We start from the raw sequence: 27,317 nt of genomic DNA on the forward strand, positions 1-27,317 counted from the left end.
GAAGAAACAAACACCCCAAGGTGTGTGTGTGGGGGGGGGGGGGGGGGGGGGGAGGCAAGCAATCTAAATGTAATAACTTCTTTCTTCCTCATGATGATCATTATTTGTATGTTCAAACAAAAGTAATAGTGACCAGACATTGATCAGGGATCGGCAGGCTCAGCTCATTTTCACCTGCCACTTCATAAATATTGAAATTGAACTGGTCTTGAGGGTAAGTTCCAAGTATAAACATGTAATAGTGTAAATGATTACGTAAATGTGTGTGCTGAGTCTCCATTAAACATCCATGACGAAGCCTCTGACATTACACCCAGTGGTTTCATTTCATAAGCTCCTGCAGAATTCATGTTTTGTTGTTGGCATTCCTAAGTTTTGGATTCTGAAAACCTCATGTTATCCTCTGATTTTAACTTCCATTTTAAAAAAATATAATTACTTCTCTGACACTGTCTTGAAAGCATCATTAAAATTTAAAGAAAAGGAGGTGGCGGGGGGGGCAAGCCTTAGGAAAAAAATGACTAAAATAACGTACACGAATGTGGAAGAAACACATTACCTCTGTAACAAACAAGCTCTGCGCTTCCTCCTGTGCGTGGGCAGGAACCGTGGAGCACCTGTAGCGACCCTGGCGTCTCAGGATGGCGGTCTGCGAAGGAAAGCACCAGGCAAGGGCTTGGTGAGGTGAAGAAGGGAGGGCAGCCTCCAGGCGGCAGGGCCTGGCATGGACAGTCACTTCAGTCTCCACCACCTCCTCCTTAGGTCACACAACAGAGCCCACTTGACACCCTACCGTTCAAAAGTCATGCACGGCAATGACCCCTGCTTCTTTCTGGATCAGGGCCCAGTGGCCACTCCCGGGAGCCCTTCTGCTCCCCCCAGTAAGGCAGAGGCCCATTCAGAGAGTCCCTAACCCCCCCAGGTACTTGATCTGGTCCCATTACACTGCTTTTTACTTGCCCCATTTGTCTTTCTTTATTGTAGTTAAATAGATCTGACATAAAATTTATAATTTTAACCATTTTCAATTGTATAGTCCCGTGTCATTGTACATTTACACTGCTGTGCAACCATCGCCACTATCCATCTCTGAACTGCCCTTTATGTCTGTGTTCACTGCCACATCTCCAGTGCTTACGAGCAAGCTAACCAGAGAGGTCGAAGGCCCTTAATCAATATTTGCCGACTGAATCTATGAATTGTGAATTCTACCTCCCCTCCTATGAACCTTAGAACTATTCTTGTTTCATGAGGCTTAAATGCTTATTTTAAGTAACAAAACGCCTCAAGACTTTAGGCAGATGCACATCTATTCCAATTAACATTGTTTGGGCGGGATAGTAATGTCAATACAGGAAACAGGACCTCAGACTTCAGAAAGATTTCCTCTCCCACAGACTACAATCCTTGGAACTATTAACAGATCATAAAACAGCACACATGAAACATTTTGCTAACAGAATCTATCCTGACTAATTACTAAGCTGGGGTCTCCCAGCACCTGTCCTAGCTGTTTCTCTTCTTCCTTTGATAAGAAGCAGCTTTGGGTCAAATTTGTGATCCCTCCCCAACCTGTAGAGGTGGAGAACCCCAGGGCATATATTTTAGGTATAACTTAATTTTATTTCCTGCCCACATTTTCTCTGTGTTGTGTTTGATTCACCTATATATATATTCTTTTATTGCACTGTGCCCATCTTTAAAATTAATCTTACCTCCTGTGTTTTTTTTTAGAATAAGGATCCCTTAATTCTATAGGAAGGGAAGGACGGAACTCTATTCTCCACCAAAGTCCTTCACAGGTGAATTATTAATTCATTCAGCCTCCAAGAGGGTTTGCAAGACCCTGGGTGTCTTGGTTTCTTTGCGAATATCTCAAACAAAGAAACCAAGACACTCAGGGTCTTCTCATTACTCACCTGTTCACATGAAATGCCATAGCGATATGTGACTAAGCTTTGCAGAGGCACAATCTATTCAAAAAGCTTCAGCATAACACATATATTATAAGAGACTGTCAAAACTGTTAAGAATCAGGTATAATATTAGTAAAGGGGAACTGCTTAAGAAATTGTGTATGCTTCTCTTTTTCAGATTCTATTTATTTTTTATATTTTCCCTTATCTTTTATTTTTTTAAATCTTTATTGTTGAAAGTATTATATATGTCCTCTTTTTCCTCCATCGACCTCTTGTGTTTGTATAAGCTTCTTAATATCCTCACTTATTGTGTCCTTATCTTGATTATTTGGGTCTATCAAGATTTTATAAACTAATGATTATACTTTCAAAAATGTTCAGGAAATGGCTCAGGCTAAGAAACAGGACTATTAGGGTCATTTCCAGCCCATTTCCCATCACAAGACTAAGAAGAGAGAAAATGTATTACAAAATTTTCCCAGTGAATTGCCAACTCAAGAAACTTTAATTATGTAATACTTTTCTAAGCTCCCCTTTAAGAGAAAAATAATAGGAAATGAGTCTTTTTGATTCTCATGGACCAAAGTACCATTATGCTCTCAATTTAAAAAGAAAGCAAAAATCATTAGACTTGACCTTTACCAAATAATTAAAGCAATCATTAACGTGTTTATTGCCACCCACTGATACCAGAATGCTAGATTTGACTCCATTACTGATTCTCGTAGTTCTTTTTGTACGTCTGTTTTAGATCCTCTTTTTTAGATGCCTACTATCCTTCCCTATATGTTCATGCTGTTCCTTACACCAAAAGATGGAGACTATTTCCTCTTCCCTTGAATCTGGGCTGTTTAAAACCAATAAAATGAGGTAGTAGTGACCCTGCGCCAGTTCCAAACCTAGCCTTTAGGAGAACTGGCAGCTCCCGATTCTTTCTTTTTGAAAGACAACAAGCATATTAAAAGATCCACCACCTTGAGATCACCATGCTGTGAACAAGTTCAAGCTAGTCATATGGAGAGGCCTATATAGAAAGATGCCCCACCAGCCTCCAGCTGGTTCCAGCCATCCTGACTGAGGTATCTCAATGTGAGTAAAGAAGTCATCTTGGACATCCCAGCCCCCATAGACTCTAAATAAAGCAGAACTACCCAGCATAGCCTTAACCAGATTTCAGAATTTTGAGAAACAATAAATTATTGACTTACTAGACTTTGGGGTAATTTGTTATTCAGCAATAGGTAACTATAACAAGACTGTAAGAGGCTAGGAACATCTCCTAATTAAAGTATTGGAGAATACTGCCATTTTCATGGAAATGTCTTTCAAATGCTAATCACACTATAGGTTAGGACAAAAGCATGGAGGGGATACACTAAGCTGCAATCTGGTTTCCATACTCACCCTCTACTCAGTCAGTGTCCTAAGAGCGGGCAAGTAAGAGAAAAATGTCTGCTAGACCCAGAGAATAGACTGTAGTGGCTTCTCTTCCTAAAGAACAGTCTACTGATCACTTAAGGCTCAGTATAAATATCACTCCATCCATCCATCCATCCATCATCATCCATCATCCATCCATCTGTCCATCTGTCCATCCATCCCTCTCTCCCTTCCTCCTCTTCCCCCTTCCTCCCTCTATTGGATCCCTACTTTTTACCAACAGACAATGAACTAGCATTGGAGATACCACATTAAATGAAATGTAGTTCTTACAGAGTTTACAGTCTGATGGCAGAGGAAAACGATGAAATAAATTATTAGAGTGTGATAAATACTGCAGAAGGGTATGAGAGAAAAGAGCACAGACACACAGGCTGGTAAGAGAGGAAAGAGTGCGGGAGTCTAAATTGGACACGGAGGAGAAGAGGAAATCAAGAAGATGTGTACTGCTTGGCCAGTATGGCTCAATGGTTGAGCGTCAGCCCATGAACCAGGAGGTTGCAGTTCAATTCTGGGTCAGGACACATGTCCGGGTTGCGGGCTCCATCCCCAGCAGGGGACAAACAGGTGGCAGCCGATGTATGTTTCTCATTGATGTTTCTATCTCTCTATCCCTCTTCCTTCCTCTCTCTAAAATCAATAAAATACATTTTTTCAAAGATGTGTCCTGAGGCAAAGATGCTTAAGCTAAATTGTACTTGTGCTGCATACACTTGAAACTTGGAGAGAAGCTTACCCTTGGAAAGTTAAAAGGACAAAATCAAGACACAATAAATGTGGTTAGCTCTTTGCTCACACACAAAGGAAACAAACCCATTAAATCCCAGAACTGAAAAATACATTCTATGTCAAAGGAAAAACTTCCTAGAACTCTAAATTTAAATTAAACAACACTAAAACCCTACCAGCCCACAGGCTAGTCAGTGGTTTTAATTCATCTGGGGAAAGAATGAGCCAACAGAAAGAAACAGGCTTGCATGACCAGAGCGCTTTTCTCAGTATCTTTAAAAGAAAAGGCTGGGATCCCATCAGGCAGGGACCCACCGGGGGGGGGGGGGGGGGGGGCTTACAGGACTTGGCACCATCGAGAAGTCACCGTGTAATACCGCCAGCTGCCAAGGTCTTCCACTCATTGCCTTGGCTCTAAGTCTAGCCTCAACAATCCACTTGTTTATAATGTGATCCCCATTTAGATTTTGCTAGTTAGAGAGAACGCACAGCCAATGAATACATCCTGATTTGCTTATTAATTCCAGTTCTGAATGCACATTTTTAAATGGTATTCTGGTTTATTTTCTTGAGGGCTTGGCTACTAAAAGTGAATTCATCCGAGCCCAAATAATTCTGGTTATACTGTCCAAACCCAGTCTTTGGACTTGCAAAGTAAAAATCTGACCCTAGACCATGATGGCCTGTCTGATAGCTCACCATCTCTGATTTCATTATACAAAAGTCTCTTGCAGGCACATCTTTTTTTGCCCTATCAGACTGTGGATTCCTCCGAGGGCAGAAGATGCATCTTTCTATTTGTATCTCTGTGCCAAGTACTTAATAAATGAATGAATAAAATAGACAATGGAGAAAGAAATAGAAACCTACCAATAATTATCCATTACTTGCATATGTTTTTTTTTTTCTATTACTATAAAAGTTCTCTGATCTATTATGAAAATTGGCAAGGGAAGGCTATAGCTTAAGTGAATTCTCTGTTTTAATTTCTCCATAGATTTTTATGTATTAAAAGTTACATTTGGGTAATAGCCAAATCAATTAACGTTCAATTTCTGTAGTTTTATTTATCTGGTTTATAACAGAATTCAAATCAATACCAAGATATATTCCATGAGTATTAAAGCCCTTCTTTAAAAAATTAGCTTAATTTTCTTTTTCATAGTTATGGTATTCTTTTTTTACTTTTCTATCAGTTAAAATCATATTCCTGCTAAAAGATGGGTCTGTGTCCACTTTATATAAATCAGTATCAAGGTTGGACATTCAAAGACTATTAGTCCTATTTTTATGTTTGGAAAGATATGATTTCCATTCTACTAAGAAAGCTTAGTAGCTTCTGACTAAGTAACTTTCTACATTTGCAAGTGGGAGGGGAAAAATATTTCAATTATGAAGTGTGATAAGACCTGAAAATTAAATCTAAACATAGACAGACAACCATTAGGATATAAATCTCACAGCACAAAACAATTTAAAATTAAAAGCCCTCTCCTAACTACTATAATAATCTAAAAAATCATCTATATTTGGTCAGTACCATTACTTAGGTTAAACACTGGTGGTCTTTGAAACAAAGAAATCCTTAATTACCGTGGCCAAGCATGGGCAGGAGTCTTATGAGGAATTCCACAAAATTATAGGAGTAATTGAACTGCTAAAGAAGAGAAAGCAAGGGGTGAGTTCCTCCCCCAAAGGCCTTATATAGTGATGCACAAACACCTGAGAGCCCCGAGTAAATCTGTATAGGACTTTTTCCCCCCAATAGAATGAGGCGAAGAAGTAGAGTTGTTCCTACCTTCCCTCCCCCCACAGGAATATGAAAAGTAAAATTTAACGGTGACCTGAAAATCTAATTTGGAATAACAAATTTCAAATAGATGCTTTTTTTTATTTTAAAAACTTTTCTCTTGGTTCAAATGAGTGCCTCCAAAAACTGAGATAATTTGATTGTCTATGAGCCACATCTGGATGCTTACCCCAGGGAGGCAGAGCCATGGGCCATCTAAAGGGAATGTACAGAGGTATCAGGTCTCCGCACCTGGGCCTTCCTGGCATTTCATCACTCATTTCTCTTCCCTCATGGCCTGCTGCAACCCTGTTTCTTCAGCTTCAACTTGGAATCCTTCTCTACTATCAAAATTCCTGACCCTAACCTGGTCAAGGCTCTGTCTTCCTTCCATCAGTGCTAGCCAACACACTACCTTGACCCCACTGAGGCTGCGATACAGAAGAGCAACGTGAAGCACATAATTTAATTAAGCTTCCTATGGAAGAATTTGAGAAGTATTGGAAAGCAGTTTGGATTCAGAGCCAGGAAACCTGAGTTCTCATTTGAGCTCTGCCTCTAATTAACTGTGTGATCTTGGGGGAAAGTTTGAACTTTCCACATCCATAAAATAAAGAGGTTTTCAGGATTTCCAGGTTTCCTTTGTGGTTTAAAAATTCCACAGTTCTGTGAATATGAAATTCGAAGTCTGTCTCACACAAATGGTTTATGTTAGTGCTATGCATTGCTCAGTGAGCCACCAGAACATAAAAGACATCCAGAAAAAAGAAAAAAGTAATACTGTAACAGCTCTGATTTATAGTCCCCGTTTATTTTGTTTAATAAAAGGAATTGTCGGATTAAAAGGAGGGAAGATTCACTACGTAGACTCAAATAAATAGAGGCATGAGTGTTAACAAAGTCATGCTTTTTTTATTTCATCATTTCTTTATTTTTCTAACCCTTGAAACCCATATGGCACTGGATTTTTTATCATTTTACCATAGGCATGAAACTATAACAAAACAGCCTTCTTAATTCCTGGTGGGAAGGATGCATATCCACTGGGTATTTAAAATATCTTATTTTATCGGGTTTTGATTAAGAGACTGAAACAATGGCCCTCCCTTCTCCTGGGACCCCATGAACAATGAGCTAAAGACAATATTCCAGAGAAGTGGGTGGGCTGCAACCTGAGCCAGCTGTGTGGATCCACCACAGACTGTCTCCCCCGTCTCTCCTGTTCAAAGGAGCACAGGGCTGGGAGTGTCCTGCCTCAGACAGAAAACAAACATCACGGGGCAGCTCAGAAGGAGTGCAGGCTTTGAAACAGGAAGAGATGGCTTCTAGTGTCCTAAACAGAACAGCTGAGTTAGATGAAGGAAGAGGGTCCTCCTCTAACTGGCCAGTAGCCACATGGCTGCAGAACAGACAGAGTGAAGGGAGATGTCCTAGGTACCTGCTGTCTTACCTCTAAGGTGCAGATGGCCTGAAGTCAGAGAAGAAGGCCCAAGAGCCATTCTGCTGACCTGCTGGACAGAGAAGCCCACAGATCTCAGAGCCTGGTCAACCCCAATCTACTCTTAGGCTCAAACATAGACCATCTTCCCTTAGCAGTCAACCCCTCCTGTTTGTAATTCCATATAAAGCATCGGTACTAGTGTTTATTTTTGTGTTTAAGGCTACCAGACCGCTGTACCGATTTTTCGGTAATTTCCGCATCTGCCTCTATACTGCTTTACCTAATTTTCTGTACTTTGCCTAGTACCTATTTTCTACAATGTCTCCAAGTTCCACCTTATTCTAACCACTTGTTTGCATGTAACTAACATTTTTCTATATCATGTTGATTTTTTCTCTTTAATGCTCAGGAGCCCAGGTATAGGGGACAGTTAGGTTCAGGGCCTCAGGGCTGGTAGGGTTTATTTATTTAATAGCACTATCCCTTCAAACCTTTGAGAGCTTGATGCAATCATCTGCCAGGAGAAGGGCATCCTTACAGCGGGGGTAGGAGGGGCCAGAGCTCAGTGCCGTGAGGGAAGAGGATGCTGTCGGAAATGAGAGCCCAGGTGGGCTAGGTATGACTGAGAGCTCTTTAGGCGGCTTCCCTCAGGCCTGGCCCATCTCCCTCACTAAAGATTAAGCTCTGAGTTGAATTTTTACTGGGCCAACTGGGCCAAGTGGATCGTGTCCCCTTCAATGCTCTAAAGTTACCTCGGATTTTCAACTGCTCCCTGTTAGAGAGATGGCTCCCAACGCCTCCTTCCTTTCGTCTCTAGATCTGAGCCAAACCACAGGTGCCTCCCTAGTCTGTGGAGTTAGGTCCCTTTGATGTCTGCGCATACACTCCCGGCTGGGTTTGCCTGTATATTAAACGTTTTGTATCCAGGGCCATATTAAACATGACTGCGATTTACTGAGCACAGCAGTAAGGAAGCCTTCCCAAATATCTGGCAGATGCATTGTTTCAGAGCAGATGACTCGCTTTGCAGAGGGCGCAGTCCCACACGCGGCTGGGAACTGCAGTCCACATAGGGCGTGCCCCACGGCTCACTGCCAGATCACGTCTTGGCAGCTGACCAACATGTTCTGTTAAGATCAGACACTTCCATTTTCAGGGAAACAGTTTCCTGAGAATTTTCAATGTTTAATTCACTAATAATTAAGAACATGGAAAAAGCATAGGACAAGGGAAGGGTCTAGAGCTGGAGAAGGAATTCTATTTGGGTTTCTGAGGGATCTAACAACAACAACAACAAAAATACTCCCAAGGAACTAATTAAAACCATACAAGGGCCGAGCCTTGATTACGTGCAGGGAAACGGACATCTATCTGTTTCTAACAGCTCCTCTTCACTAGCTCCTGCACGGTCCCAAAGCTTCCATCTTTAACTGTCTTTCTCCATTCACTCAAGTGTCACCCTGTGAGGTCAACGCCTCTCTTTGCTCTACATCCCTATGACAACGCACAGAATGAAGGTGCTCTTGTATGAATCTCAGTGCAGCACCCTCCCTGACTGGTATGCCTGCCTTCCTTCTATCATCCCTCTTATCCATTCTCTGCACAGCTGCCAGTCAGCTTTCTAAAACTCTGATATGGTAGCATCACGCCTCAGATTAGAAGCTTTCAATGACTCTCACTGCCACCAGAACAAAGTCCAAACTCCTCAATATGACCTAAGCCCTTCCAAGATCAGCTGTACTGACGTTTCCTGACTCTTCTCTGCCCTTCTCCACCCCTCCAGCACACGGGGTACTTCCGACTCCCCGCTCCAACACGGGGTACTTCTGGCTCCCTAATGCACCAACCCCACTGCCCAGCTGCAGAGCTGCTCATACCAACCTCAGGACTCCTGCAGCCACTGCCCTCAATGAGCATGTGTGTCATTCTGCTGAAATTACTCAAAAACCTTCCTGTATCTCCTATTAGACTTGAGAACCTCCGACTATACTATTCACCTTTGCTTCTCCAACACCCGGCAGCACATCTGGCACCACCTAAATGTTTGCTGAGTGAATGGGCAGATATTTTCTAATGGAGATTATTCTAATTAGTTGTGAGATTCCCTTGAGGTTCCATATTAGACAGGGTTTCAGCAACTGGTGAGACATCACAGAGCTTCTGCATAATGTCCTGTTTCCTAAAATACCATGTACATTTAAAAATTTCAGTAGACCTTTAGAGGTCATAAAAAATTTATTCTGCTACCTTTTCAAACCCACCACTTATACATTATAATTGCCTGTCCAAATGCTGTAAACCATATCTAAATAAGTTCAATGTTCAGAACCCTGAGTGAGCAGACTCATCCTTTCAAAAGAGATCACTATTTGGCTTATGTTTGGTTTGATATTACAAAGAAGCTTGTTTTTAATCTCTTCAGAAATACCACTGCACAAGTGGGGAGAGTGTGTTTCGCGGCGGGGGGGGAGGGGGGGGTGGTATCCAGAAAACCAGGAGTGGCCTTTTGGTCATTTGGGGGACAAGTGGCAGGCCCAGCTCCCCCACTAGTAAGGGGCTCAGCCTGTTCCATATGACATGGCTTTGCAATTAAAACTGCTATCCTCAAAAATAAAACTATGTTACCTAGTCCAGAGGAAGAAGGCTGCAATACGAACCCTAGCCCCTCAGCTCCCTCCCAACTGGAGGACATCAGCCAGGTACACAAAGGGCTTTCCTGAACGGTCAGATCTCATTGGATTCTCATCCATCTGTGAGAATCCAAATTCTAGGGCAAACGTTGTCTCTGAATTACCAATTAAGAAAAGTGACTTTTAGGAGGGTTGATTGCTAATCCAAATACCCAGATTAGTAACCGACAGACCTGGGGCTAACATCTAGGGTCACATAACTAAGTCTTGGATCTTGCCATTGACCCAACCACCCAGAGCATCTACCATCCCTTGGAGTCATCTGCATTCCACTCAGTAACATAACCTTGAGGGAGGTATGAGCAAGCATAGTTTCTTCGGTTTTCTAGTTGTCTGTGTATGGTGCTGTATGTCTACGTTTAGAACGCAATTCTAGTTGCTAAAGAGACCATACCTTTGTGTGAACGCCTAGCATAGTGAAAATGCTTCACGTTAAACCATGCCCACTATTTACATATTGCAATATGTATACCAATGAACTTTCCTTCCAGAAGGCACACTCCCCCATGTGCCCCTCATTCATGGGTAAGGTTTCACTAGTGCATCCAACGGCATTTCACTCAAATCCCATGCGTTTACCAGCACACCACCACGCTGGTCTTCTTCAGAGCAGCACTGCCGCTCCTGGGATGCCATCCAAACTCTTATTTTACTAGTAAACACCATGGAGCAGAGGTTATGCTTTGCAGATAAAATGCTAAGCAGATGGGGAAGACCTGATTCGAGGGCTTCTGACATCAGGGGACCTTGCTGAACTTCATCTGGCCCCTCTGGATTTCATGCACACACTCAAGGTGCTGCTGACACAGGCTGCTCAAACCCACACAGGACACACTTGGCAGTAGCCAGGCTCCGCCACGCAACCCGAGGAAAAAGGCAGAGGTGCGGACACAGCAGGACCCTTGCAGGCTGTGGGACCCATAAAGATTTTGTACCTGGTAATATGTTAAATGGCATCTCAGTTCTGAGGCCAAAACCTAAATTATCTTTTTCTTTAAAGACTTCTATTTTTTGTTTTTGCATGCATACATATTGTGTCTCTCCTTCTCTTCTACTCCCCTGATCGGCCACCTTGATCTATGTTCTTACAACCTCAAAGGCAGCTCGTGCCAAGATCCCAAACCATCCATTTCTTCAATACATATTTAGTGCCCACCATGAATAAATCCCTGTTGTAGGAGCTCTTGCAAATGCAGAGGTGAATTTTCAAAAAATGATGGTTTGTAATAAAAACCCCATAATTATGGTTTGCTACTCTCATAGAGATTTTATTTTCTATTTGGGGAGAAAAATAAAGTCTTATAGTTATAAATAAGATATAATAAAGAACAATATTCAGTGATTGTTTTAGATACAGTATAAATACATCTCCACCTGCTTAAGCTATCTCTGTCATAAGGTATCATCTTGGTTTAATTCTTCCTCTATCTATGTGGCATTCACATGAATGAACAATAAACATGCAAGTAAGTATGTTAGAAGAGGATAGGCAATACAGTGAGAAAAAATAAAACCGAGCAAGGTAAAGAGGGCCAGGAACGCCTAAGGGGGTTGGAGGGTATGGCAGTGGCAAAGGGCCTCACTGGGAAGGTAAGATCTGGGAAAAGGTTTGCAGGAGGTGAGGGACAGCTAGGTAAAGAATGCACCAGACAGAGGGAACAGCCCGAGAAAAGGCCCGGAGGCAGCAGGGACATAGGAGCCCCTCCCCTCTCCGTGGGGCCCAGTGTGGCTGCAAGTGAGAGTGGGAAGAGGAGTGGGAGCCAGTCAGAGAGGCAGTGGGTAGACAGGGGCCCTTCAGGCCATCGTAGGGCCTTCACTAAGGGACTCTAAACACAGAAGCGATGTCATGTGACCTGCCTTTTAAACTTCTTAAACAATCACTCTGGCTACTTTGTTAGGATAGGCTGAAGGGAGCAAGGACAGGATCCAGAAGACTTGATAGGAGGCTCTTGCATTAACCAAGGCAAGAAAGGGTAAAAGCTGTGGCCCTGGTCACAGCAGAAGGAATGCTATCTGATGACTTACTGTTACCCCTTCCCATCCTTTTTTTTTTTTCTTTTTAATGAAGATTTTTAAAATATGTTTTTATTGATTTTAAGGGAGAGGGATAGAGAGAGAGAAACATCGACGAGAGAGAAACATCATCGATCAGCTGCCTCCTGCACACCTCCTACTGGGGATGGAGCCTGCAACCCCTGACCGGGAACCAACCCCTGACCTCTTGGTTCCTGGGTCGATGCTCAATGGCTGAGCCACACCACCCAGGCTCTTCCCCATCCTTTTCCCCATAGCCTGCTTTCCAAACCCTCCTTACTCTCCCCAAGATTGCACCTCACCTGGGCCAACCTGAGCCCAATTCACCTCTAAATTTCTTAATATCCAGTCCTCTCTTTGCAGTTCAGAGATAGAACTCTCTCTCCTTCCTGAATTCTTCCCCCCAAAGTCCTCATTGCTAAAGCACCTTGCCTCAAAAGATATCCCCATAATATCTTGCATCTTCAATCTCTTCTTCATGCCTGGACTTCCCTCCTTAGCCCATTCTTGCATCTCCCCAATCCTGATAAAAACCTCTTGTTATTGTTAAGCCAAATGATTCCTTCTCTCTCCTACTATTTAATGCCAATCTCTGTGCTGAACCCACTCACTTATTCAGCCCTGGCTAGAAAATATCTTCATTGGCAAAGACAGTTACCGACTCTAACGACCTTTCTCCCACCTCATCAGCCAGGAGTGTGTGACTGCCACTCAGTCTTCCTGACTTCCCCTAACCCAGTGGTCGGCAAACTCATTAGTCAACAGAGCCAAATATCAACAGTACAACGACTGAAATTTCTTTTGAGAGCCAAATTTTTTAAACTTAAACTTCTTCCAACGCCACTTCTTCAAAATAGACTTGCCCAGGCCGTGGTATTTTGTCGAAGAGCCACACTCAAGGGGCCAAAGAGCCTCATGTGGCTCGCGAGCCGCAGTTTGCCAACCACAGCTCTAACCTAACTGCTCTTGCTGCCTTCCAAAACTCCAAGTTTCCTGGTTCTGTTCTTACTTTCTGTCTCTGCTTCCCACCTCCCTTCTTCCCAGTGAAGGTACACCCCAAGATGGGGGCCCCATAAGCACTCTCATGCTCATAACCCCTGGGGCTACTCGAACATTTCTGTGGTGAACCCTGCCTTCTCTCTGAGGCTGGGCTTCTGCATTTCCAACACTTAAAGCACTCTTAGCACCTGAATGTCCCACTATCTCAAACTTAATAGAATAAATTCCTATGGGCCCCTGTTTAATGCCATGACACTGGTCACATTCTCTTCCTTATTGCTAATATTAATTACCTCCTCTCCTAAGTTCTAAGCTACTTGAAAGCAGAAACTGTATGATATATTTATACTGCTAAGCATCTCCCAGCTGAGCCCTCTGCACAAGGAGTATAACCATAAACTATAAACTAAATCAATACACTTTTCAACTCACCTGCTCAGTACTATTTGAAAAATACGCTTTTCTTTTTTAAGGCATATCCTATCTAATAAAAGAGTAGTATGCAAATTAACCATCACTCCGCTACACCCACAAGCCACGCCCACAAGCCAATCAGAGCGAGTATGCAAATTAACCCAAACCAAGATGGCTGTGGCCACAGAGAGCAGTAGGGAGGCTTGGGTTTCCCTGGCAATGGAGAAAGCCAAGCTTTCCACACACCCTGGCGGGCCCAGTCCTCCACTCAAGGGTACAAAGTTTCAATTATAGAAGGTAAATAAATTCCAACAGAAATGGTGGGAGCCACTGAGCTGGAGAGAGCAGGAGGCTAGGGTTTCCCCAGGCGATGGAGGAAGCCAAGCTTCTGCAGCCTTGGCCAGCTCAGGCCTTCACTCCAGGCTACAAAGTTTCAATTATAGAAGATACATAAATCCCAATAGAAATGGCTGCTGCCACAGAGCGAGCAGGAGGCTTGGCTCCACTCCAGGCTACAAAGTTTCAGTTGTAGAAGATACATAAATCCCAGATACCAGGGCTTCCGCTTGGGTTGCCAGGGGGCATGGCTGGCCTGCAAACCACCACAGGCCCTTCGCCCAGGCCGTCCCACACCCCAAGGGAACCCCCACCCTGATCCGGGACACCCTTCAGGGCAAACCAGCTGGCCCCCACCCATGCACCAGGCCTCTATCCTATCTAATAAAAGAGTAATATACAGATTGACCATCACTCCAACACACAAGATGGCTGCCCCTATGTGGTCAAAGATCCTGCCCCCATGTGGACACAAGATGGCCAGCAGGGGAGGGCAGTTGGGAGGCACCAGGCCTGCAAGGGAGGGCTGTTGGGGGCGATCAACCCTGCAGGGGAGGGCAGTTAGGGGTGACCAGGCCGGCAGAGGAGGGAAGTTGGGGGCAAACAGGCTGGCAGGGGAGCAGTTAGACATCAATCAGGCTGGCAGGGGAGTGGTTAGGGGGTGATCAGGCTGGCAGGCAGAAGCGGTTAGGGGCAATCAGGAAGGCAGGCAGGCGAGCAGTTGGGAGCCAGCAGTCTTGGATTGTGAGAGGGATGTCCAACTGCCCGTTTAGGCCCGATCCCACCGGGAACGGGTCTAAACGGGCAGTCGGACATCCCTCGAGGGGTCCCAGTTTGGAGAGGGTGCAGGCTGGGCTGAGGGACACCCTCCCCCCTGCGCTCCCCCCACCCCCCCTGCAGGCCTCTAGTTTGATTATAAAAGAATGAGCTGTCCCTGTTGTCTGTAAAAGGCATTATACTTGAACTAAAATTAAAATGCTCATCTCCTGAAGTTCTGGCCAATGTCAATTCAGAAATATTACTTATCCAGGTTTTTCAGGAAGGTACAATCCTAGACATGAATATCCCAGAAACCACAATGTTCACAGAAAGTTACATTGTTGGCCACTGAATTCTGACTGATAAAAATTTCTAGGAATTTATTTTAAAAAAACCACTTTCCAATCAAAAGTTCAAAACAAAGTATTGAGGTAATTTTTTTGGCAGCATATAATAAAAAGTGAGGACAAAACCCCGTAGAAAAAGAAAATTCTTTTCAAAAAAACAGATGGGAAATGAGATCAGAGACTTCCAGACCCTTTGTCAATAGCGGGGCCTGGCTTCCTTTTCAGGTCAGTGGTTTGTAGATCATTATCAGCCTCATGTAAGTCAAAGAGGAAAAGAAACAGAGGAAAAATAAAAATCAGGATGTTATTTAAAGGGAAATGGATTAACCACACTTTTCTATACAATGCTGAGAACTTGAGGATTCTCCTGTATCCAAACATTTTCAAAAGTGAAAATTTCTAGGATTGCCAATTATTAATAATCTTTGCTTTATACTCCCATCTTTCTTTTAAAATTCTTTTGATAAGAGATTTGACGTTGATAATACACTATGAAGTATCAGTAGAAAGAGCACCTTAGAAATCTCTCCTCATTTTGACTTTACACACAGCTTTAAGGATGACAACAATTTCACATCCACATAGCACAGAAATCCCGTAATATGATCTTAAAAAAACAACAACAACTGTGCTAAAATATCCATATATAACATGAAATTTATCATCTTAACCATTTTTAAGTATACAGTTCAGTGGCATTATCATTGTTGTATAGCCATCACCACCAACCTTCCACAGAACTCTTTTCATATTGCAGAACTGAAACTGTGTACCCATTAAACAATAACTCCCCACTCCCTCTCCCCCAACCCCTGGCAATCGCCATTCCACTTTCTATCTCTATGAATCTGACTATTCTCAGAACCTCGTATAAGTGGAATCATTCAATATTTGTCCTTTTTTTGACTGTCTTACTTCACTTAACATAATGTCCTCAAGGTTTATCCATGTTGTGTATGTATCAGAATTTCCTTCCTTTTTAAGGCTATATCATATGTATCTACCACATTTGGTTATCCACTCATGCATCAATGAGTATTTGGGTTGTTTCCACCTTTTGGCTATTGTAAATAATGCTATGAACCTAGGTGTATAAATATCTCTTTGAGTCCCTACTTTCAATTCTTTTGGATATATCCCCAGAAGTGATATATATGTTCTTTTATTCCTTCCATACAAACTGTATCCCTTGTTAGTTCATATCACATACCAAAGTCTAATCCTATATAATAAAAGGCTAATATGCAAATTGACCGAACAGCAGAATGACCGGTCGCTATGACATGCACTGACCACCAGGGGGCAGGTGCTCAATGCAGGAGCTGTCCCCTGGTGGTCAGTGTGCTCCCACAGGGGGAGTACCACTCAGTCAGAAGCCAGGCTCATGGCTGGCTAGCACAACAGCAGTGGTGGGAGCCTCTCCCGTCTCCGTGGCAGCGCTAAGGATATCTGACTGATGGCTCCCAGACTGTGAGAGGGTGCAGTCCGAGCTGAGGGGACCCCCCCCCAAGTGCACGAATTTCATGCACCGGGCCTCTAGTATTTATACAATATAAATGATATCCATAAATTGCTTCCCAACATACTCTTTTACTATTTACTACCTTTTTAATATTCCAACACTTTAATAACTACACAAACATTAGTAAGCTATGCAACAACCCAGGATGTAAGAGCTCAAAAAGCCAGCTGTAGATTCAGTGAATGGATGGCAACAGTTAAGAATGTCACAGCAGAAGCAGCAGCAGCATCTGGCAAAGGACTTCCCTTGAAGGAGAGTAATGATTGGAAATGGATGGGCAGACCCACACTGAATTCTATGTCTCTGATAGGAAAGGGAGGAGTCCTGGGCATTACTTTCAGTTACATATAAAGTTGTCATTTTGTAAGCAACAAATCAACTTATATTTCTTGATCTAAAACATTTTAATCAAAAAGGTTATCATCTCTATCTAACTTGCCCAATAAAATTTACCTACAATGTACCCATGGAAAAGTAAGTTCTCAGAATAATGGTTTGTTAGCTATCAGAAGATACATGCCTTTTAAGATGGTTTCACCTCCATTCTTTTATTTCAGAAACTAGAGGCCCGGTGCACAAAATTTGTGCATGGAGGAGGGTTGTCCCTCAGCCCAGCCTGTACCCTCTCCAATCTGGGACCCCTCGAGGGATGTCCGACTGCCCGTTTAGGCCCGATCCCTGGGATCGGGCCTAAACGGGCAGTCGGACATCTCTCTCACAATCCAGGACTGCTGGCTCCCAACTGCTTGCCTGCCTGCCTTCTTGATTGCCCCTAACTGCTTCTGCCTGCTAGCCTGATCACCTCCTAACCACTCTGCTGCCAGCCTGTTTGCACCCAACTTCCCTCCTCTGCCGGCCTGGTCACCCCTAACTGCCCTCTCCTGCAGGGTTGATCACCTCCAACTGCCCTCCCTTGCAGGCTTGGTCCCTTTCAACTGCCCTCCCTTGCAGGCCGGGTGCCTCCCAACTGCCCTCTCCTGCTGGCCATCTTGTGGTGGCCATCTTGTGTCCACATGGGGGCAGGATCTTTGACCACATGGGGGCAGCTATATTGTGTGTTGCAGTGATGATCAATCTGCATATTACTCTTTTATTAGATAGGATAGAGGCCTGGTGCATGGGTGGGGGCCAGCTGGTTTGCCCTGAAGGGCATCCCGGATCAGGTGGGGGTTCCCTTGGGGTGTGGGGCGGCCTGAGCAAGGGGCCTGTGGTGGTTTGCAGGCTGGCCACGCCCCCTGGCAATGCAAGTGGAGGCCCTGGTATCTGGAATTTATTTTCCTTCTATAATTGAAACTTTGTAGCCTGGAGCGGAGCCAAGCCTGGGGCTCCCTCCGAGGCCGGCAGCCATTTGTGTTGGGGTTATAATTGAAACTTTGTTGCCTTAAGTGGGTGGGCCCGGCCAGGGTGTGCGGAAAGCTTTGCTTCCCCTGTTGCCGGCGGCAACCCTGGCCTGCTCTCTCAAGCTCCATTCTGCCGCCATTTGTTTGAATTTGTTTACCTTCTATAATTGAAACTTTGTAGCTTGAGTGGAGGCTTAGGCCTGGCAAGGGCAGGTGGAAAGCTTGGCTTCCTCTGTTACCTAGGAAACCTTGCTCTCTGTGGCTGTAGCCATCTTGGTTTGGGTTAATTTGCATACTCGCTCTGATTGGATGGTGGGCGTGGCTTGTGGGTGTGGCTTGTGGGTGTGTTGGAGGTATGGTCAATTTGCATATTTGTCTATTATTAGATAGGATTATCCAACTTCCACCAATCCAAATCACTGATCAGGCAAAAAGTTTTATGAATCTAGTTTCTGGCATTTCCACATGTGCTCAATGATACTCATATTTACTTCCTGAATCAAAAAAAACTATCCAATATTCACAATAATTTTACTCATTTTAAGTGAAGCTAAAAGTACCCAACTCTAGAACCCAGTGTGCAGAGATTATGTGGATGCGGAGATGGATGGGCCTAGAGAGGGACCGACACTGTGCTTGAGCCTTCCTCAGGGCCACAGCATAGTGGAGACACTTGGACACAAAATGCGTAAGAAGCCATTAGAGAAAAGCCCAGTGTACTTACTTAGGTATCAATGTACACAGTGTAAGACAGTAAGCATTAGAGGAAATAAGAGAGTGGGGGGAGGGGGAGAATTGAAGTGGCCTCCGAGGGTGAGATGGTTTTACAACAGGGGTGGGGAACCGTTTTCTGCCAAAGGCCATTTGACTATTTACAACAACATTCCTGGGCCACACAAAATTATCAACTTAAAAATCAGCCTGCTATATTTGGTCAAACATTTAATTAACTCACCCCTAATGCCTTGGCAGGGACAGACCAAATGATTTCTCAGGCCTTATACAGCCCAAGGGCCAGATGTTCCCCACCCCTGTTCTAGAAGGATGGAAAAGAAGAGAAGATTTTGTTGGTAAAGAGCACCTCGAATCCAAGATAGAGAAAGAACAGAACAGACCCCAAAATACCAGGGAATGATTCTGAAAAAAAGAAGTGTAGCCATGGCATTCCTGTCTCTGGCCATGGCTGATAAAACCTTACTTCATAAATATTCTGATGGCTGAGAATTGTCCTTTTGTTTTTTAAAATCCACACTTACTTCATGTCTCTTAGGTTTTTATTTTTACCTGACCCTTAGGCAAGTACATCCCACAAACAAATCTCTCCCTAAGACTCATTTTAAGATAGCACTTAGATGTCCTTAGGAGTTGGCCAATACCAACATTGTCCTCAAGAACGGTACAAACGTATCATCACTATCCACATTTATATTTTAGTAAATTATTATCCTGAATATATTTGAAAGAACCTCACATAATGTTCTATTAATAGTTACCAAATATTGTTTACCCAGGAAGTGTAGTATTGCAAATCAACCCCCAGCATGTACTTTGCTCACTATATGGCCCATTTGTTATCCAACTTGCTATCTTTTTCCATATGAAATAAAATACGTTCACCTGATCTAATTTGCTCCCTTTCTCTAATAATACAATAGTCAATTCTAGTCTATACTGCCTAAGGAAATAAAAACATGGACAGACATAAGGAATCTGTGACATTGCTAAGACATTTTGCTTATTCAGCTAACTAGACAGTTATTGCAATAACCAAGACAAACTGGCAAGAAAGCACAGTGCAAATGGCCTTACTTGATTGGAAAATAGGAGTTTCCAAGAAAACAAATAACACCATCCAAATTTAAATGGAGACCATCACAATTACTGTGGTGAGGATCTAAGCTAAAATCCAAGCTCCTTAACCTTTGGATAAACTTCCCCAAAACAGAAAATAACACTTGCTTGTTCAGTCTTGGCCAGCAAGATGTGAGTTCTTTGTGCCTGGTATCCCGAGAGAAGTAGATACAAGTGAAAAAGACAAAGACGTTTTTCTCAAAGTATCAATTACTTGATTCTACAACTGCTTAAACATTTAGGTTCCTTGTCTCTAGGATAAAAGATGAAATTAAATTAACCATGTCTTGTTTCTTTGGTTTGTTTGCTTCTTAAGCAACTTTATCTCAAGGCTGCAAATACAACTTTTCATTCTAGGCTGCAAAACTTGAAATAATGTTGTTACTCTAATTAATACCAAGAATAATACATACTTCATGCTCAGAAAAACTTGAGATAACCTTTAGCTTCCTCTGAGCACACTTCAGGAAAAATATGTCAACATGGATTGCAATTTGTAATCAACTGATTAACTTCTCATGTTAATTTGTTGCCAAAATCACAGGCAGGAGGCATGGTTCTGAGGTTTCCTTTTATTTGTCCTTTAGCTGGGTAGTCTATGCAATGAAGTTTTCGAAGCCTCGTCTTTTTAGGCATGATTTGAAACCATTCATCAATGGAACACATTTTGGCAGCAGCATCACATTACGTACTTAATGGTCAATTTCATTTCCATGGCAATCCTTACTTTCCAGGGAAGATCTAAAGGACAGTAATTTTCTCCATATGCACTTCTAAAAAGTTGGAAAAGTGAACATTTGTGAAAATTCTCAGCCTTGTTGTAAACTGAAGTCTCTTAAATTTGGTGGGGAAAGAAAATGTTACGGAATATAATTCAACAATTATCATTAACATGGGAGTTTCTAAAGACAATTCCGTATGCACAGAATTGTATATAATAGGTTATTTTCGGAGAGTGGGATTAGAAAGAAGGTGGGGGGTGGGGGGGTTTTAATGGCAAGTATTCCAATAGTGCCTCTTTGTTTGTTTACAAGTATGTAGTACTTTTAAAATTAAACTACAAGGAATCAATGAAGTTTTTTAAAAAAAACTAAGGCAGCTCAATTCACACAAGACAGGGCTCAGTCATAAAAGAATCAGATAGAGAAGCCTCGAGGTAGAGAAGGCGATTAGGTTCCAGGAGAGCGAGGGAAGTAACCAGACCTCCAAATAGACTGAGGTAACTCCAGGTTACGAGGTATCTAACACCACTGTATGGGTTTCCTGGAGGAAGAATGTTCTAGCTCCGCACTACCCTCAGAGTTCCTGTGAGTCACTCAGCCGCAGGCCATAATCTGAAAGGCTTCTGGCAACAATCTAGAGGACAGCTCAGAGCAGGAGCTGAGCTGAGTCCTCTGCTAGCAGCTACTAAGCTCCAAAGAACAGCACCTGCCACTGCACCAGAGAGGTAAGCGTCAGGACACACCTGTTACCTCCAAACCCTTCTTTGTGAGCTCACACACAGTTCAAAGACTCTCATGGCAGTTTCCTAAAAGGATGCATGACAAAATCCTCTACTTCTCCCCAGCAAATCTCAACCTTAAGACTCTAAGGCACTAGGAAAAAAACCTAAATTCCTCTTCAAATAAATCTCACAAGACATAGGAGGCACTTGTGTCCATTAAAGCAGCCCACAGAATAGTACTTGTATTCAAGATAAAACACACACATACACACACACACACACACGACATCTATGTTGTATATATGCATGTTTGCATACATACATATATACACATATATAACATATAAATTCACATCTGCATATATATGCAAAAATAATGCCATTAAAAAAATCAACTCATGAAAGAATGCCTGAAGAATATAATGACATAATTTTCCCTCTTAAATAGCATCATCTTTTCATCTTTTAAAAATCCTAAATTAAACAAACAATAAAGCAATAGATAGATGGTAATTGTAAAGATCAACTGCATGATTCTATTTGCAGAATCTGAAAAGTTACCTACCTGAAAGTCATCATAAGGGAAGAGCAGCATCTCCCTTAAACAATCGTTCAGGATCTGTGTCTTCTTCTGGACGATGACATTTTCATAGTCAAGGGGCTCAATCAGCTTCGGCTTGGCCTGGAAGGTGAAAGATAAGCACTTGAAACAATCTTTTTGTTGTGTTAATTCTCAACATGAGGATATTTTTTCCATTGATTTTCAAAGGGAGGGAGGGAGGGAGGAAGAGAGAGAGGGAGGGGGGGTGAGAGAGAGTGAGAGAGACATCAATTCAAGAGAGACATAGCTATTGGTTGCCTCCTTCATGCCCCTGACCAGGGCTTGGGATCAAAGCTGCAACCCAGGTACGTGCCCTTGAACAGGAATCGAACCCTTGACCCTTTGGTGGTCAGACCAACACTCTAACTACTTAGCAACACTGGCTAGGGTGGAACATTCTTATAGACACAAGCAATTTCTTAAGATTAAAGAACTCTGTAAATTCTACTGTATGTGTGTTTGCATTTTCCTACTTTTCTATAATTAAAGTGTGTTAGTTTTGCTACCAGGAAGAATCAGAACCAAGAGATAAAAGTTGTTTTCAAAGAAAAAGAAGACACTTCGTGGCACTCTGTCTATATATAGTCATGCTTGCTTAATTCTTTAAACACAAAGGAGGCTATGGATTCTGGTGGAACTTCCAGTCATGTCTTGGGTCACCCCTGGCGAGGTCAGTCCCCTTCCAAGCTTTAGGCTCTGCCAGAGATGCCCACTTAGGGCTCCAGCCATGGTCTAGCAGTGGAGGCTGGATGCCCACAGTGGCTCCAGCCATGACCACCTTTTCTTGGCTCAGGGCTTAAAGCATCCACAGGGCTCACTATTTCATGTAAGACTCTATAGAACTCATCTCTGGGTCTCAAAATATCCCAGTCTATCCTGAAATATTTACAACTTAGCTATGTAATACCTAAACATAGAAAAACCAGGCAAACAGGGGGAGAATAAAAGCACTACTTAAACCAGTGCTTATGGGTGAACCTCATGGGTAGAGATGGCCATCCCTACCATGCACTGAGAAGGGCAAAGAGGCAACAAGCAAGTGGGGAAAGAAAAGAGATAACTTGCCTTTTCTAACTATTCCCAAAGTCACTCTTCTCAGTAAAAAATCTCTCTCATCTTTGCCAGTCATTGCCATAGTGTTCACTGGTCACTTCCCATTTGCAAGGCACTAACGGTGAGGTCAGGGATATAGATACATATTTAACTAACTATATAACACAGTATGTGAAGTGTTAAAATAGATACACACACACATACACAGAGCAAGATTATTTTTGAAAATATTAATAAAAAAACATCTAATATAATATCAACAAATGCTTTATATATTACAATGATAATTAACTAAGAATATATGAAAAACATCTGATATGTAGTATCTAAATTGGATATTGTGACTGAGGCTATTACCTGTTCCCAAAATCTGTCTCTTTTCCTCCAAATACAGTTGGACTACATTTCCCAGCCTCCCCATGGTTAGGTGTGGCCATATGACTGTCTTCTGGCCAATGGCATGTGAGTGGAAGGGATGTGGTCATAAAAGCCTCTGCCGTAGACTGAATGTTAGTGTCCCCTCAAAATTCATATGTTGAAACTTAATCCTCAATGTAATGATATTAGGAGGTGGAGTCTTTGGGAGCTGATTAAGTCATGAGGGTGGAGCTCTCATGAGTGGGATTAGTGCCCTTTTAAGAGAGACCCCAGAGAGCTCTCTTGTCCCTAGTGCTATGGGAGGACACAGAGAGAAAAGGACTGTCTATGTACCAGGAGGGGGCCTCACCAGACAAGGAATGTGCTGGTGCGTTGATCTTCCTTTACAACGGCCCCCACCCCCAAGTCCATAAAAGAGTATTTCCCTTCTTTGTTTCTCTGGACTTGCATGTGGTTCGCTATTAGACCACATGTCCCGAATTGCAATTCTTTGTTGTTCCCAAACAAACCCATTTTTCTGGAGAAATATCTGACTGTCTATTTGTTTAAGGTCAGCAGTCTATTTAGCATACCAAAATAATGTTTTTGTTAATTAGATGAATTAGTTTTTGCCTGAAGATATCTTGGAAATATTTAAAGACAGAATATAATGTAGGTATTACTTTTGTGTGCCAGTGTGTAACGTTCAATAACTTGCATATTTTCACACAGGTGATCACACTCAATCCACTGTTAAACTAATTAAACAGGAAGACCATTAGACTGAGGTGCTCTAAGGCCTGGCAGCCTATGTAAGCAAACCAAAATCTAAGCCTGTAAATGCCTCATGGTTACAAAACCAAACCACTAAAGACAAATAATCACAAACAGCCAACTAGACTTTAGGCTACAGTCAATCAAATAATTTATTTTCTTTGTTTCCACCCTTTATATAAGTCTCTCCCCAGCTTCTGTCAGTTGAATGCTCCTAACCATTTCCAGTTTGGTGCTGCCTGATTTGAATTGAGTTTTGCTCAAATAAACTCTTAAAATTTTTAATATGCCTCTCTTTATCTTCTAACACCCCTTAATACCAAAGGTAGGCATGAAACCATTGCTCTGTTTTACTGAGGCTGGAAACTGAGGATAACAAGTTGAGTTAATTGCCTAGAGTGTCCCACCCCTTTTCCCCCAAGTAACCAGCCGGTTAGAAGGCAGTCTTTCATCCACTGGAACTCTTTCTTCTCTAGGCTACCCTGTTATGATCTGGGATCACTACTACTCAACCAAGGTAAATTGTGGAGAGTTTATTAGCAACATTTCTGTCAGAGATGAATGATGCATGTTAACCAGGAAAGCCTACAGGATGGATTTCAACAACAGAGAGACCTCATGGAAGAATGACACGTCTGTCTTCTTTAGTCTCAAGGATTATGAAGCTTTGAAACGTGTACAAACGCTTAGGTCACTTAATGAAATGACTCCTTAGAGACCTGGCGGGGCAGAGGTCTTTAGCAGTAGCAGGGAGCACTTTCCAGGATAAACCACTGACTCCAAGGAAAAGGGGTCAACCCTGAATGACTCACCTGCTACTTAAGTTAAAAACAAGGCAAAAAGCTCTCGCTTCAAATACAAATAATTGGCACAATGCCCCCATTTGACACATGGCCCCGAGGAGGAGGAAATAAAGTTATCAGAGGAGATAAGGCTGAAAATGGAGATTGGTGAGGGAAGGAGATGGGTGGGAAAAGAGGAAAAAGAGTCAGACACCTGCAGATAAGGGAGGAAGAAGATGCAGAGATGGAGGAAACATAGGAGGAAGATGAAGAGAAAAAGAAGATATAAAAAGAAATAACAGAAGAGAGGGGACTGGGAGGCTTGAGGTGGGTCCATGGGCAGTCACATCATCTACCCACTAAATTGTTGGTTAAGAGTATAAACGCCTATTTTCTACTCTTCTTTAAACGGATGGTTCAATGGTTAGAGCTGTTCACTGTTCTTCAGCTTCACTAAGCTTTTCCAAGTGGTCACATGAGCTGGGGGAATAGCCCACAAGGGTAGGGAGCTGACTGCCCTAAAGCACCACTGGTGAAAAGAACGTCACCTTCACAGTAAAATGAAATTAGGCTGGTTACCAGCCAGCCAGTCCCCGTCCCCCACTCCTGGTTTAGAAGAAAGAGGTTTGGCACATATCTGGCTCACAGCCTTGGTTTTAAAGTCATCTCAACATGCTTAAAGTTCAATCTTTCTCCAGGTGACAGAGCTACAAGAGCTAAGTTTTTATTTTCTATCAAAAGCAAGATTCTGTGCCCAGATTTACCCAAATTGGCCAATGGTCATGAATGGAGCTGCTCCTAGACCATCGGAAACACCATGTTCTGTAACCAGGAGAATTCACCAGTTTGCATTTTAAATATTCAAGGGCACTGTGTTTTCCTGAGCATGATGGGCCTCAACTATCCTGAGTCTGTGGCATTCAGAACTGCTGCAGTGCGTGGTTATGCCGCTTTCATAGTGTGTGAAACATGTAACTCGATCTACATACACAACGCCTTCAGATTTCTACCCAGTTTGGGAGGTTAAAAGTCCTTATCTATGGACATTCATTTCTCAGGTTATGAAATCAGAAAGGGAGAGGACGTGGTACTTTCCATTTACAGCGGACTACAACAATGGTTCTCAAACTGGGTCCCGGGACAGTAACATCGGCATCGCCTTGCGCATTGACACAAAAGTAAACTAGGGCAGAAACTCCAGGAGTGGGGACCGGATATCTGTGCTTAAAGCAAGCTCTCCAGGGGATTCTGAAGAAGCCCAGGTATGTAATGATGTCCAGGAACTATGCTGGAATCTGTAAATTCAGAGAGGGAACAAGCCCAGTGCTGAGCTTCTTAACCTCCTTGGGGTTACAGTCTCTTTTAAAAACCTGGGCCCACGCCCTCCCCCAAAATGTATATACACATTAGCTTCCAAATTTTAAATACAGTTTTGTGGGGAGGGTTGTCACTCCCTGGAGAACAGCCATGAAACTGAGTTGAAGACACCCTGGACAGGCAGGCTCATAAACACTTAATTGAATACAGTGAGAGGTGCTGGCACAGGTTACATACAGAGTCAAGGGAGGAGGTGGAGCCAATTGCCGCCCATGGGCTGTGAAGTTTCTTCACTTCCCCGAGGAAGTGATACTCTCAGGGTGCTGAGAGAAGAATAAGAATTCTTCAGGTGGGCAAAGTTTTGAATTCCTTGACAACACAGCTCTCCTTGGCTAGGCTGAAGTGCAGGTTCCCGTCACACATCTCTAGCCCTGGGGTCCATGACATAAGCAATGCAGTTCACCATTTCTGACATGAGCCTGCCGCTCACACCTCTGCACCTGTCACAGTCCTACAGCCCTTCAGACAGTGGTCTCCAAATTTTTTATTTTAGCAGTAGAATCCTTCCTCTAAAAAACAAATCTCAAAAACAAATATGCCAAAAACGTTAAAGCAGGGTTGTTCTAGCCCAGGGCATGTAGTACTTGGCCATAAAACTGGGGCACCACCTCCCTTAACCCATTAAGAGGTAGCCTTTCTCGTCTCTGACTACTGCATCCCTGGGCAGTAGCAGTCCTGGGGTGCAGTTCATTCTGCTTGGATTGAAATGTTCCATGATCAGCTTATCTCCCCAATTATTAGTGCCTTGGGACAGGGTCGGGTCTCATTATCTCTGTGTCCCCGGAGCATCCAGCCCAGAACCAATAGACATGTTAACTGTGAAGTTAATAAAACTTAATGCCCCTCACTTGCACAGACCCCTCTCCAGGTACTATGTATGTGTCAAGTTCAGCATCTTGTCTTATTAGGATGATTTGTAGGAATACACCCACTATGTCAGTCTACCCAATGTCCTGACTCATGACACGGAAGTGTAGAATGAGGGGCTGGATATATGGCAATACAGACAGATCCCAATTTGCATGGCCCCAGAGCTGCTTAGGGGCATTTAAGATAAGTTATTGTACAAACTGATAATGCCCCCAAATCATATAGCTCATATAAGAAAGAAACCTAATAGATATTTTTCCAGTCCTAAGAATTTATATGATGTTCCCTAATGCAAAGCTAGAAGAAACTTTTCTAAGCTATGATTAATAAAATACAAATTTCAACTAATCACACTATGGGAAATATTAAATGATCTATCCTTGCGATACAGAATGATAAAACAAAATCATGATCATATGAAGAGATGATCACAGTATAAAGCCAAAAAA

General features: G+C 42.8%; 1 protein-coding gene across 9 annotated transcripts in view; it reads right to left on the minus strand.

Moving 5' to 3' along the window:
* The window catches only part of DOCK9 (dedicator of cytokinesis 9), a 262,790-nt gene that overhangs the window by 115,852 nt on the left and 119,621 nt on the right, over positions 1–27,317 (minus strand). For all 9 annotated transcript variants that reach the window (XM_008143977.3, XM_054719897.1, XM_008143975.3 and 6 more), the window contains exons 2-3: positions 21,620–21,736; positions 560–649 (exon numbers count right to left, since the gene is read on the minus strand). In XM_008143977.3, coding sequence (XP_008142199.2) covers positions 560–649; positions 21,620–21,736 — 207 coding nt within the window. The remainder of the gene's footprint in view (positions 1–559; positions 650–21,619; positions 21,737–27,317) is intronic.

This window comes from Eptesicus fuscus, chromosome 8, assembly GCF_027574615.1.
Source record: "Eptesicus fuscus isolate TK198812 chromosome 8, DD_ASM_mEF_20220401, whole genome shotgun sequence".
NCBI lineage: Eukaryota > Metazoa > Chordata > Mammalia > Chiroptera > Vespertilionidae > Eptesicus > Eptesicus fuscus.